At 45.6% G+C, this 14,755-nt stretch overlaps 1 protein-coding gene across 1 annotated transcript; it reads left to right on the forward strand.

The window, feature by feature from the left end:
- Positions 1–340: 340 nt before the first annotated feature.
- LOC115796986 (piggyBac transposable element-derived protein 4-like) lies at positions 341–2,304 on the forward strand. Its single transcript, XM_030753480.1, has 3 exons — positions 341–372; positions 667–2,162; positions 2,300–2,304. The coding sequence occupies exons 1-3, from the start codon at positions 341–343 to the stop codon at positions 2,302–2,304; spliced, it is 1,533 nt and encodes a 510-aa protein (XP_030609340.1).
- The last annotated feature ends 12,451 nt before the right edge of the window (positions 2,305–14,755 follow it).

Consider the following 14,755-nt stretch of genomic DNA (forward strand, 5'->3'; position numbering starts at 1 on the left):
TGACACGTCCTGGTAGGCGTTCTTTGAATTACCGTAACTTTGTGAAAGTTTGACCGATCGAAAAAATTCCGAGTGTCCCTGAAAGCACACAAACAGCGCTATGCGGCCATTATACGATCATTACGGTATCTGCATCCGGGCACCTACAGGAAGCCCGCAAATCAGGTCCTTTGTTCTCAGTCCCCCCGGTCTGTTTTGAAGAGGAGGAGAGAGAAAACAGCAACGCGGAAACGCATATATCACAGAATATCAGAGAAATATAAAAATACAAATGTCCAGAAGACATTCAACCCGACATACAAAGCCACCAAAGCGGTATGGAGACGCACTGGAGGAAGAAATGGCAGAAGGAGAAAAGTCTGGCGACGAAAGGTAACGTTAGATCGGCTGAATTTCTGGATGAATGAAACTTCATGTCTGTATGGAGAGAGTTCAGCTTTATTACTTTGTATAGGTTGTAAATATATGTGTAAATTGAAGCTTGATTTATGTGATGACATTTTAGTCCCCTACGGCAGTAAGTTTGTGCGATGTTTCTGTGCGTAACAGAAGGCACGGCGAAATACGGCGCATGAATTTTCTGCATGCCTTTTTCAGCACGATCTACGCGTCCAAATCATATCTAGGCTGAATGATTAGCTCACTTTATTTTTCCACTAATTCCAGATTGGCTTGTGATGAGGAGCAGCCATCCACAAGTAGCAGTAGAAAAAGTAGAGGCAGAGTGCGCAGTCAGAGCGCGAGGGAGAGAGGTCAGGAGGAGGCTGGAGGCTCCGGTGACTCGGTCAGGGACCGCAGCCGCTCTCCTCACGAATGCAGATGGAGGAGTGAGAGTGAGCCTGATACAGAAGCACCACCACCGCCAAAGTTCATCCCAAAAAGAACACCTGGTGTTCAACCGCCCCTCAATATGGGGAACCCTTCGCCCCTGGAGATATTCTCTAGTTTTTTTGACACAGCAGTGCTCAATCTCCTGTGTCACAACACTAATAAAAATGCAGCTGGAAAAATTGCACAAGGCAAGAGGTTCATGTGGAGGGATACAACTGCAGAAGATATGAAAAAATTTATTGGGATGCTACTTTTCATGTCTGTTGTGCACCTCCCCAAACTGAGTGATTATTGGCGCAAAGGCACTGCATTCCAAGTTCCATTTCCTGCCACCATCATGCCTCGAGATCAGTTCATGTCCATTTTATCATGCATTCACATGAGTGACCCTGAGGAGGACAAAATACAGGAGGAGAAAAAGGGCACAAGGGACTATGACCGTCTCCACCGCGTCAGACCACTTATGGACTTGATTTCCATGAGGTGCAAGGCCATTTACCATCCAAGGCAGCACCTTTCGGTGGATGAAAGGATGGTTGCAACCAAGGCCAGGCTTGGCATCAAGCAATATATGAAGGCCAAGCCCACAAAGTGGGGCCTGAAGTTTTTCGTGCTAGCTGATGTAAACGGCTATACCATTGACTTTCAGCTTTACACAGGCAAGGCAGAAATCTTTTCAGGACACGGGCTTTCATTTGATGTTGTTTGTTCTCTGGTGCAGAAGTCCTACCTTGGATCTGGATACGTTATCTATATAGATAATTTTTATACCAGTCCACTCCTCTTCAGACATCTCAGGCAGCTTGGTTTTGGTGCGTGTGGGACATACAGAAAGGGGAGAGTCGGTGTCCCCACAACCCATGAAAATGCCCTCACCAAAAAATCCCCGCGTGGCAGTATCAGATGGATCAGGGACAGAGATCTCCTCTACATCAAATGGATGGACACAAGAGAGGTCTCCATGTGCTCCACTCTTCACTCTGTTTACAGTGGGGACGTAGTGGAGCGTTGGGAGAAAGGTCCCGATGGGACAAAACAAAAGGTTTCTGTCCCCAGGCCCACCACTGTCACAGAGTACAATAAACATATGGGAGGAGTGGACACTTCAGACCAAATGATTACAACAACCTCAGTCCACAGGAAAACAATGAGGTGGACCACCACTGTGTTTCAGCACCTAATTGACATTGCTGCGACAAACTCTTTTGTTGTTCACAAAGAACAATGCAGCATCATGCAGCAGAAGCCAAGGACAAGGCAGGCCTTCACAGAGGAGCTTGCTGTGTCCCTCATGGGAGCTGCTTTGAAACTTGAGCCTCAAAAGGCTCCAGGTGAGAAACACCTCCCAGTTACGACCAGAGTTGGTCAGCAAGCAACCCAGAGAGGCATGGGGCGACTCCGCTGCAGACTTTGCCACCGCAGCACAAAATGGAAATGTCAGACTTGTGATGTGCCCCTTTGTTTGCAGCCTGATAGAAACTGCCACTGGCAGTACCATCAGTAGAAAAGCAAATAAGGATTGTGTCTGAGGAAAGGGCGCCTGTATATAGTTTTTTTATTCTTGTGTTTTATCATACTTAGAGCTAAGGACTCACAAAACTCAATTGTAAATATGTTTTATACTGTTAAGATTTCATATTTTATGTGTCAAATCTGTTGTTTGGTTCAATTTTAGTGTGTTTTTTCACATAAACCTTCTAAAATCAGTTTTCGAATTTTGGTTTTTCTTCAATTACAGCTGTTGATATAGTCATTAACATGTAGGAAATGATGAATAACTGTCAGATTTTGAAAATTCAAAGTGTTCTGAAAAAAGGGGCAAAAGCACTTACTCACAGGACTTTTTAATGCCTTTTTATAGTTCAAATAAGCAGAACAGTCCAGGCGGACATATTCAGGCTTAGGTGTATTAAGGGACCATCCCTGTTCTCAGGCTTGACCATGTAAACTGGGAGGGTACCTGCTCTCTTCACTACTACATGGACAGTGGTTTCCCATTTGTCTGACAGCTTATGTTTACCCCGAATGCGGACATTTCTGACCAGCACTCGATCTCCAGCTTCCAAATCTGAGGCTGTTACACGTCTGTCGTACCTTGCTTTGTTCTTATGAGCTATTTTTGCAGCCTGGTCCATAGCTACCTGGTAGCTTTCTTTGAGACGTGACTTGAGGTTTCTCACATACTCGGAGTGAGATGAATGCTGACTCTCGTTTACTGGCAAGTTGAATGCAAGGTCAACTGGCAGAAGAGGTTGGCGGCCAAACATCAGTTCATATGGGGTGAAACCAGTTACCTCATTCCTGGTGCAATTATAGGCATGGACAAGAGGTCTTACATGGTCACGCCAACAACACTTATCTTGATTTTGAAGAGTGCCCAACATATCAAGCAGGGTGCGATTAAATCGCTCCACAGGGTTTCCTCTTGGGTGATATGGAGTTGTCCTAACCTTGTGGATACTGGCGACATGACAAAGTTCCTTGATTGTTTGGGACTCGAAATCTGGCCCCTGGTTACTATGTAGCTTTTCTGGGATACCATAGTGTACCATGAAATTTTCCCACAGACACTTTGCTACTGTGCGGGCCTTTTGGTTGGGTGTTGGGATGGCAACTGCAAATTTGGTGAAGTGATCTGTGATCACAAGTATATCCTTGGTTCCACTTTTGTCGGCTTCCAGGGACAAGAAATCCATGCAGAGGAGTTCAAGGGGTCTGGTTGTGCTAATATTCACCAAGGGTGCCGCTCTTTCAGGTTGTGCTTTCCTCCGCACGCACCTGCCACATGTCCTCACTTTCTTCTCTACATCCACAGCCATCCTTGGCCAATAGAACCTGGTCCTCACAAGATCCATGGTGCGGTCGACTCCCATATGACCCATGTGGTCATGCAGGCTGGTGAGGACTGTGTCTCGAAGCTCTGATGGAAGTACAAGCTGGTAAGTTATCTGAGACCCTACCCGGCGTCGTCTATACAGAACTTTGTTCATAAGCTCAAGACGGGGGAGTTCTCGGAGAAGGAGCGGGAGATCAGGAAGTTGATCCCGCAATGTGGGAGGTGGTGTGCTCCCATGCTCCATCTGGAAAATGACATGTTTTATGCATTCATCAGCCCTTTGCTTATCTGCCAGTTCGGTCTCAGACAGGTGGGGGATGGTTGGCAGGCCACCAAACCGTTCGTCCTGTCCATAGCTGTCGGGTACAGCACTAGGGGACATGGCAAGAGTCTCCACTAAAGCAACGCAGTCTGTCTTCCCCTCTTCCCCATCATCAGGACGGGCACTGTAGATGAGCTGCCTCTCACAAATTGCTCTCACAACTGACTGATCTACTGCATTGATGTTCTTTGGATCAGAGAGGTGATCTTGCGTGAACTGTTGAATGCGCTCTCTTTCTTTTTGAGACCTTAAATCATCTGCCAGTACCCCATGGGGTCTTCGAGATAACCCATCTGCATCTCCATTCTGTTTTCCTGGACGATAGAGGAGTTTGAATGAGAAGGTGGATAGCGCTGATAGCCATCGATAGCTGGTTGCATCAAGTTTTGCAGAGGTCAGGATGTAAGTCAGTGGATTGCTATCTGTTACAACAGTGAAGTGGTTGCCGTAAAGATAATCACTGAACTTCTCTGTCACCGACCACTTGAGTGCCAAAAATTCCAACTTGTGTGCTGGATATCGACTCTCACTTCGAGACAGCCCTCGGCTTGCATAGCCTATAACTCGAAGCTGGCCCTCTTGTTCCTGATATAACACCGCTCCCAGGCCAGTGGTTCTGGCATCGGTGTGCAATATATAAGGCTTCTGGAGGTCAGCAAAGGCTAATACAGGGGCGGTTGTAAGGCTCTGAATGACTGTCTCGAAAGCCTGCTGGCAACCTGGCGTCCAGCGACTTCCAAAGGGCTCTTTCGGGTTATGGTATTGGTCTCTTCTCTGTGTTATGCCTACTGGTTTCCCCCTTGATTTCTTGTGGTAAGGTGGGTAACCAGAGGTCAAATTGTGGAGAGGTTTTACGATGTTAGAGTAACCCTTAACAAACCTCCTGTAGTACCCAGCAAAACCGAGGAAAGATTTTAGTTCTCGCAGGGTCTGGGGAACAGGCCATGATTTAAGGGCTGCTATCTTCTCAGGATCAGTCTGAACCCCATCTCTGGAGACTATATGGCCCATGTATCGAACTGAGGTCTGAAAGAAGATGCATTTTTCTGGGGATAGCTTCAATCCGAACTCTTTGAGGCGAGTGAGCACCTTCATAAGTCTCTCCTCGTGCTCCTCAAGAGTTTTGGAGAATACTATCACGTCATCCAGGAATACCAGCGCGTCCTTCAAATGCATGTCCCCCATGCACCTTTCCATCAATCTCTGGAAGGTGCTGGGAGCATTAGTTACACCCTGGGGCATCCTGTTGAACTCCCCGAATCCGAGGGGACATACAAAGGCTGTCTTTTGTCTGTCTGCTTCTTCGACCTCGATCTGATAGTATCCTGACTTTAGGTCGAGTACAGAGAACCACTGGGAACCACTGAGAGCTGAGAATGTGTCCTCCAGCTTTGGAAGGTTGTATACGTCTTTTATTGTCTGGAGATTCAGACGTCTGTAGTCAATGCATAACCGTACTTGGCCATTCTTTTTCCGTACTACCACTATGGGTGACGCAAATGGTGACTCTGACTCTCTGATTACTCCTGCATCAAGGAGCTCTTGAATGTGCCTTCGGACAGCCTCAATGTCTTGAGGGTGTATTGGTCGGGCACGCAGTTTGAAAGGGGTTTCATCTGTGAGTTTTATGTGGTGTCTCACTTTATCTGTCTGGCCAAAGTCCAGATCATGCTGCGCAAAGACATCAGGCATGCTGTTGAGCTGCCGAGTGATGCGTTCTCTCCATTCAAGTGGGACTGGGGAGTCACCAAAATTGAAATGTAAAGTGGACCCTTGAGATGACTGAGTTTCTGGGGTTCTTTGGAGGGGTTCTGATTGCTTGACTATGCCATGTTCTTTTAATAGGATGGTCTGATAAGTGCCAATCTCTGCAATAGTGCTTTTTGCAGTGATGACAATGTCATGGTCTGACTCATTGCTTATGACTACTGGCAACTTATGGGGCCGCAACCGAGGGAAGTCAACTAGACCAGCTCGGACCAGCAGCCCACCTGGCAAGGGGGATGATGATGGGTACTCAATAATAACGGATTTTTCACCTTGGAGGCCATTGGCCAGAGCAACACCCTCCACCACTACTGTTTTACCGGCTGGGATGACTTGAGGGCTCCTGCCTTGCATTCTCACCAACCCCTGCTGGTCATTATTTGCTTGTTTTCGTCTCAGCTCAATAAGTTTGAAAACTACTTTGTAGCCATATGGGAGAGAATGGCGACAGATTACATCAGTCCCTGAGTAAATGTCAAACAATACATCTAACGTGTTTGTGCCTATAATCATGAGGGACTGTGAGGTATCAGGCACAACCAAAGCGAGTGTGGTCACATCTATCGAATCCCCTAAGAAGTCTTTTGGAAAAGTTATGGTAAGCTCAACATAACCAAAATATGGCACCAGCTGGCCATTTGCACCTTCCACTTCTAAGAGGTCGTGCAGGGGCTTAATCTCCTGGTCGGAGAGGTATTGCTTGTAAAATGACTCAGGTACAGTTGTAACTTGCGATCCTGAGTCAAGAAGACAGCTAACCTCTTCCCCTCTCACAATCACTTGAGCTGTACTCTTGGTACCAACCAACCGTTTGGGCATTTGGGAGGGTTGGTTCTGCTTTGAATGTCGTAGGCCAGAGCGTGATTGAGCATTAAGCTCTTCCGCGGATGTAGTCGCCCCACAGCTCTTGACAGAGAGTTTGGATTCACTTGGCATGTCTGAGGGACATTGTTGACTCCCCTCAGTCCCTGTTTGTCCCACAACAGGAACTGTTAACCGTTTAAAGGTGAGGCAGCACCATTTTGTGACTCCCACTTGAGCTGTCTTTCTTTCAACTGCTTCTTCTTTTCTCCTACTAGGATAGGGTTGGGAGGGTCAGTGCAACGTGAGGCAATATGCCCATCTTCGCCGCAGTTGAAGCAGTACCAGGGTTTGGGTTTGTATATCTGTTTCTTTTTAGTCTGCCTTTGTGCGTCTGCATCCCCTTCCTCTGGTCTTGACATTCTGCCCTGAGGTTTCCATGGAGATCCCTTATTTTTTTCTTTCTTCTGTGTCATGAATGTAGTTAACTGACTTTGTAAACTGGCCACCTGTTTCCTCAATTACTCAATGGCATTGTTACTACCCTCATGTTTCTTTTCTGGTTCACAAGCATAGGCACCTTGGAGCTGCAACTGGGCTCTGTGTCTTGTGGTACCCATGTGTTTTTTCATACGACTAATTTTTGCTTGTTGTCGATCTTCTTCAGAGCGAATCAGTAGTAGGAGATCTGAAAACTGGGGGGGATCGGTTTTCTTTTGTTCAAGCTGCAAGGCACTCAGCAGAGCGTCATCCCAACAACCCCTGCAGAATTGTTTTAGGAGATGTTTGTCAACCTCTGTACAGGCAATTCCACCCCTCTTTGCAACGCGGCTTAATGCAGCCTGAAGTCGATGGAGGTAAGTGGATGGTTTCTCACCTGGATCTTGGAGAGTGTTCAAGAATCGGGCAAAAAGTTCCTCCCCATCTTCCACTGTGCCAAAGGCGGAGTCTAGGAGCTGCAGGTAGGCTGCGGGTGATGACTCAGGCCGTAAACCCCTTACTATATCTGCTGCTGGAGGAAGCAGGCTCTCAAGAATCTTTCTGGATATTTGCAAGGGAGGCATACTAGGATCACTTTGGAGTAGTTCAATGTGTGCGCGCCATGTGTCATAATCTGTTTCATTATTAGGTCGGGAAGTTTTCCCGGAGAAAGAGCGAAGCCTCACTTGGGATTGCATGGGTGGAACAACATCTTGACTCCGTACTATATGCTCAACCACGACCTTCTGGATGTCAGGTGGGTTCATATCAGTTAATGAAAGTGGCAGTGTCCTCCCTTTACTAGTGAGAGTGACATGGTCAGTGGCATCATTGCTGCTTGGTGTGGCATCTAGGAAAATAGTGGGATCTTGTTGCTCTTTAACAGTGGGTGAAGATAGTGTGATGGTCTCAACATATGTATGGGGAGAATCTTCGGCTACGGGTTGAATGGCTTCAACATCCTCCCCAATCTGGGACATTGTTTGCTTCAACACCTCACTATAGTCTTTGCCACTCAGCTTGGCTAGTTCTTTAAGTTCAGCTAAGTAAGTTTTTGTGACATTACTTCCAACCTGGGCAGCATATACGCTACTGAGTGCACTGATTTCATACACAACAGTGGGGTCATCATGTGAGGTGTATTTATAAGGTAAGTGAGCCTCTAAACCTTCTATGGCTGAACCACTGGAATATTCAACGATCAGGTTTTGGTGGAACTTAGACAATGAATCATCAACAGAAAAGCATCTCTCAATCTCCCCATAATGTTTCAGAAAGTCGATCACCTGCTCATCTTGGCTGGCCACCTTAGTGACTCCGCTGATAATAACTGCGTTTGGAATTTTGACGCCAGACTTCTGTATGAAATACATACTGATCACGTCTCAGTATTGCTGCTAAATTCAATGGCTCCTGGCTGGCTCGCCACTTATGTAACCAATTTCCCGAGATACGAGAGCAGATTACATTTAATAGTGAGATAACTGATAGAACAACTGTGGGCCTAAGATCAGAAGAACCTGGTTCGTGGAGCCAAGGAATAAAGCAGTAATAATGAGCCGAACACAGAGATGAAATTGAGTAGCAACTCTTATATTGTTACATAATAAAAATAAAATTTGCCATGGCTTACAATCAATTAACTGAAAACCCCAAAACAAAAAAAAGAAAATTGTGCACAAGTCCCAGGGATGAAAAAGGAAATTGTCCGTCTGGGTCTCTTATGGGAAAGACAGCCCGTGTTGCAGGTGTACCGGGTATGCTGAGTCTATCTGAATGGTCTGTATGTGTATATGTGTGTACTTGACTCTTTCCTTCTCTGGATCTGGGTCTTTCTCCAAAGTCCTTTTAGCTCGCCATCGAATTGGATCGGAATCTTGCTGGGTCCTCAAGACTGTTTTTCTTGTCCACTCAAAAAACCTGACCTACAGATAAGGTCATACATGTATATGTCCATTACTTCATATTCTTAGATGCATCATTAAAGATTCAAAATCAACATACCTATTGAATTTAACCCTGGTCATATGTCCTCAGTCAGTTAAATATCTGTTTTAGTTGTACAACATTCAGCAATTCAAAACTAATCAAACATGAGAACTAGATATTCAAGCACTCATATTACTTACTGTTCGTGTGAAAAATGTTCTACTAAGTTACAATTTCAAATCAATCTTGTGAAAAGTTATCACAACCTGAATAAACAAACAATTTTAAACAAAACGAGTACACATACAAGTTGGTTTAGAGGTATCAGAGAAGTGTGCTTAATTTCTTCCCTTGCATTACAGGCCTATTAATACAATAGAGAAACTGCACCAAAAATCGCCCTCTTACCTGCTTTAATTTACAAAGGAGGAATAGAGTTCCCCTATAATTTGAGCTTACAAAACACATTTAGCAACAATACACAACTACAACTCTTCTTAGCATACATTACAATACATAAATCACAGTGACTGCAGCCTACTCGCAGCTACACATTCAGTTTGCACTTATTTCACCATAGCTCACTCATTAGCTTTAATTCCAGCAGCCGAAACAAGCTAGCTGTAGCTAAACGAAACGTGGTTCTCACCGTTGCTCTGGGTTTCAAACGGAGTTTGTTAGCTTCGGCTCATCCACAGCTCCCAACGTGAACGGCAAAACCAGCTGCTGTAACTCGTCTCCCTTTGCCGAATCACTCTCTCCTGAACTCGCAGCAAGTAAGCTAATTGCTTCTGGCTTTCTCTTCACTTTATCAACCGAGATGTTCTCCCTTCAGCATGTAGCTACCTTCTCCATTTGCGCCTGGACTTCACCCTACGCTTCTGAGCGTGATTCCTGATTGGCTGCTGAACAGCGTCGGATCGCATACACTGAACGATGCATTCAAGTGCAGTAGGGCATTTGAAATTTAAGCATACACTCCTATTAATTCCATTTTCCTTTCATTAGTCAGTTTTGTCACCTGGGCTACAATAAAAATAAAATATTGATGAATAGGCCTGCTCTGCCTAAAAAATTCACAGGCTCGTGTGGCCTTCACAAGTATAGAACAAATTTGTGCAACTGTGCGTTGGATTGAATATTTTACTAACTTGTTCCGCCCTGTCCCAAATATAAAGCAGTTCTGATTGGATGTTTTCCTAACTTGTCCCTGCCTTTCACAAAATTAAATTAGTTCTTGGATGTCGTCCCCGCTAAGCATTTTTGGCTTGTTTTCATTCGTTGACAAAAGTGTCAATTACTTTCATGATCATTTTTATCCTTTTAGGTAGTTTTTATCTACTTATTGTCTCGTTTTTGTCATGAAAAAAAGGGTTGTTGACAAAAGCTATGACGAAAATAGTTTGTCAACGAAATTAACACTAGTCTCAGCTAATCAGGAACAAGTACTACAATTGAAGAATTAACAAACTAGGAACACTGGAACCCGGAATTACAGGGACACAGACAGGTATGGACACGACCACAACCTAGAGACTCTGGCAAAGCACACGGGAAGACTGCAACAATAAATATGCTGAGGAATAATGGAGCAACAGGCAACAGGTAGGAGCACAGCTAGAGGCAATAACATGCAAACAAGACAAGGGAAGTAAACTAAATGTTATTATCAAAAACATGGCAGGAAGCAACAAATACTGAGACCCAGACTTGGACAGGAAAACTTGACACAGAGATAGATAATGAACAATACGGAGCAGAAACTGACTTAATGCAGGTAAACGTAAAGGACCACACACAAAACAGAGGACAGACCTGAATCCAAGACATGAGACAAATGACTGGTACAGGAAGTAAACATGGGATATAACACAGGGCGGCAGACACACTGAAGTGAATACAATAACATAGTACACGTTATCATATTCAATAACACTTGGGAGGCCAACACCCTGAGGATGGAAACATAACATGAGGGACAAGACACCAGAGGAAAAGAACATTATACTGGGGAAGACACACAAGGACAGGCCCGCTTCTGCACCCGTTCATGTTCCTTGGGTGGGGGCTGTCATGGTTCTGCCAGATCTACAGCCTCAAGGAGTGATAAAGGGCCCTCTTACGCAGCCCCAGTTTTCAGTGGAGACAACTGCGAGCCCTGCCGAGGGTGTGCCGTAATCAACTCAAGGCTCAGCGTCAATGGTCTCGTCAACCCCACAACAGCCACCAGCTGCAGCCCCACGACAGCCGCTAGCTTCAGAGCCGCCACATCAGCCATCACAGCCACCAGTAGCAGCTCCCAAGCCCTGGCCACGCTCCACTCAGCCTCAGTTAGCTGCAGCAGCTTCTCCATCTTAGCCAGCCCCTGCACCTCACCAGTTGCCAAAGTCTTCATCCCCTGCTACCATTCCTGTTCCTTGGAGGAAAGTAACCCAACCAAAGTCGCAGATTCAGCCTTTACTGGATTCAGCTGTGAGCCCTGCGCAGCCCCAGTCATCACCAGTCATATCATCCTCATCTGCATCATCTCCAGAGTATTCGCCTACAGCATCAATTAGTATTTTAGCTTTAGAGCCTTCAGTCAGCCCTTTAGTTCCTTTAGCTTTGGTCCCCTCAGTTTTGTTCCACTCTCTTTTGTCGGTCCCTTTAGTCCCCTCAGCTTCGGTCCCTTTAGTCCCCTCAGCTCCCCCTGTAGCTTTAGGCCCCTCAGCTTCAGTCACTTCATTTCCCTCAGTTTAGTCCCTTCATTCCCCTCAGTACCCTCAAATTCAGTCCCTTCGGTCACTCTGGTCCCTCCAGCTACCTCAGCTTCATTCCCTCTGGTCCCTCTGGTCCCTCTGGTCCCTCCAACTCCCTCAGCTTCGGTCCCTCTGGTCCTGTCAGTTCCCTCAGCTTTAGCCCCTTCAGTCCCCTCAGTTAGCTCTTCAGCCCCTTTGGTCCCCTAGGTCCCCTTAGCCCCAGTCTCCTCAATTCTTTAGCTTCGGTCCCTTTGGTCTCCTCGGCTTCAGTCCCTTCGGTCCCCTCAGTCCCTTCAGTTTCGGTCCCTTCGGTCCCCTTGGTCCCTTTAGCCCCTTCAGTCCCTCCGGTCCCGTCAGTTTCTTTAGCTTTGATCCCCTCAGTCAGCCCTCTAGCTTTGGTCCCCTCAGTTAGTCCTGCTCGTCTTCGTCCTTGCCACCACTGCTGGGATCGTGGCTGGCCTCCTGCTTGTCTTCATCCTCAGCGCTGCTGCCGGCCTCCTGCTTTGCCTCCTCGCTGCCGCTGCTGGGATCGTAGTCGGTCTCCTGCCTTGCATCGCCACTGCTGCTGGCATTGCAGTCAGGCTCTTGAACTATTCTCCTTTTGCCATAGATTTCCTGGCAGAACCCCTGAACTCTTGGGTCTTTAGTCTGCTTCGTCCCTTATGTTTTGTTTTGGACACTTTTTCCAGTCTGCTGCAGCTTTTTGTTTCCTTCCTTGGTTTGTTTTTTGGACTGTGTTACTCTTGTATTTTTGTTTCGTCATTGTTCCAATGTACGCTTTGTCTCATGTCTTGGGTTTAGTTTGACGTCCCAGTGTTCCCTGTGTGTTGTGTTTACGTTTCTTTTTAGTCGAGTTTAGGTTCCCTCAGTTAAGTTGGTGTGCATCTTGGTTAGTCTCTTACTGTTTTATTTTGACAGTCTTGTGTTCCTTGTGCTTAGCTTTGCTTCCCCTTGTCTCGTCTGTGTAATTGTGGTCAGCTGTCATCCCACCTGTTATTACTCCCCTCATTAGGCCTTGTGCATTTATTGTCTGGTGTTTCCTTAGTCCTTTGTCGGGTCCAAGTTGTTGTGGACATCTAGATTGACGTCTCAGCTTTGTGTGTTTCAAGTTTTCGAGTGTTCAAGTATTTTGTTTTCGTGTAGCTGGCTCCAGACCAGCCTTGTCTAAGCTGTCAATTAGGGGCTGGAGCCTATCCCAGCTGTCATAGGGCGAGAGGCAGGGTACACCCTGAGCAGGTCGCCAGCCTGTCTCAGGGCCAACACAGAGAGATAAACAACCTTTCACTCTCACATTCATGCTCTCATTCACACCTATGGGCAATTTAGTGTAGCCAATTAACCTAACCCCAGTAAGTGCATGTCTTTGGAATGTGGGAGGAAACCGGAGTACCCAGAGGAAACCCACGCAAGCATGGGGAGAACATGCAAATTCCACACAGAGAGAGGGAGAGGCCTGGGCAAAGGTGGAATCGAACCACTACGCCACCGTGCTGAACTACAAAATGAAATACAAATACAGCGCTCGCCTTGCGTCCTGCATTAAGGTCCACCCTGCCTTCCACCACACAGCCTGACACTCCAGACCTGAACTCAATAGAAAATCCTTGGAGGGAGCTGAAACTCAATGTTGCCCAGCGACAGGCCCTAAACCTGAAAGATCTGGAGAAGATCTCTGTGGAGGAGTAGGCCAAAATTCCTGCTGCAGTGTGTGCAAACTTGGTCAAAAAATACAGGAAAAGTCTGACCTCTGTAATTGCAAACAAAGGTTTCTGTACCAAATATTAAGTTCTGTTTTTCTGTTGCATCAAATTATATAACAGTGTAAATTTATTCTTCCCTCAAAATAACTCAATATACAGCCATTAATGTCTAAACCAGTGGCAACAAAAGTGAGTACACCCCTAAGAGCCTACACCCGTAAATGTCCAAATTGAGCACTGCTTGTCATTTCCCTTCAAAATGTCATGTGACTCATTAGTGTTACTAGGTCTCAGGTGTGCATAGGGAGCAGATGTGTTCAATTTTGTAATACAGCTCTCACACTCTCTCATACTGGGCACTGAAAGTTCCAACATGGCAAAGAACTCTCTGAGGATCTTAAAAGACGAATTGTTGCTCTACATGAAGACTGTTATATAAGCTGCACACAGACTACGTTTCATTGTGTCGAAGTGTCATTTTGTCAGTGTTGTCCCATGAAAAGATACTTAAATATATGCAGACATGTGAGGGGTGTACTCACTTTTGTGATACACTGTATTTCACTGTAGTGCATTTTCCCATTGTTTTCTCAATATCGTTTGAAACACAGTGCTGCACTCTCCCCCACAATTTTTTAATGTCTCCCGACATTATAACCAATGTTCTACCAAGGTCTCCATATATCTCTGTGCTCTCTATACTGAGTCTCTATCTATGAAAAGATATACTTAAATATATGCAGAAATGTGAGGGATGTACTAACTTTTGTGATACACTGTACATGTCAATGGTCTTCAGTGGTCATAATTCAGTTTCAGCAAAGTGTTTGAAACCACTCACTACCTACTTTGTTTTCAGTTTACTTTATCGTGGTGTTTTCAGACTGAATATTGAGAACTGTTTAGCCTACACAGTTGACTCAAAATTATGCCATCATGCAATTTCAAAAGTTTGTTCGTAACCAAGCACTACGTACCATCATGCATTGCACTGACCTCACACATTGTGGTTACAGCTGATGTTAACAGTGCTAAATCTGGTCCTTTCCCAACTTTTTTGTGAGCTTTCAAATTAAAAAGGAGCTAATTTGTTTATTTAAAAATAAGCAAGATAATTAAAATTATGAAAGAAAATCCCAAGAGGTGTGTGAGTCAGTATTTCAGTGGTGTTAGCATGTTTGCTAGCATGGTGTGTTGTTTGTTAAAAGAAAATTGAAAAAGCTCTACAGCACATGATCAGATTTTATGATCAGTGCTCTCCATGCTGGGATCATTGGGCCCAGGTGTTCCCAGTCACCTATGACCTAACTGCACCTAATGGCCACCTGCAACACAAACAACCTGCCTGTCC

Source organism: Archocentrus centrarchus, chromosome 18 (assembly GCF_007364275.1).
Source record: "Archocentrus centrarchus isolate MPI-CPG fArcCen1 chromosome 18, fArcCen1, whole genome shotgun sequence".
In the NCBI taxonomy this organism is placed as follows: domain Eukaryota; kingdom Metazoa; phylum Chordata; class Actinopteri; order Cichliformes; family Cichlidae; genus Archocentrus; species Archocentrus centrarchus.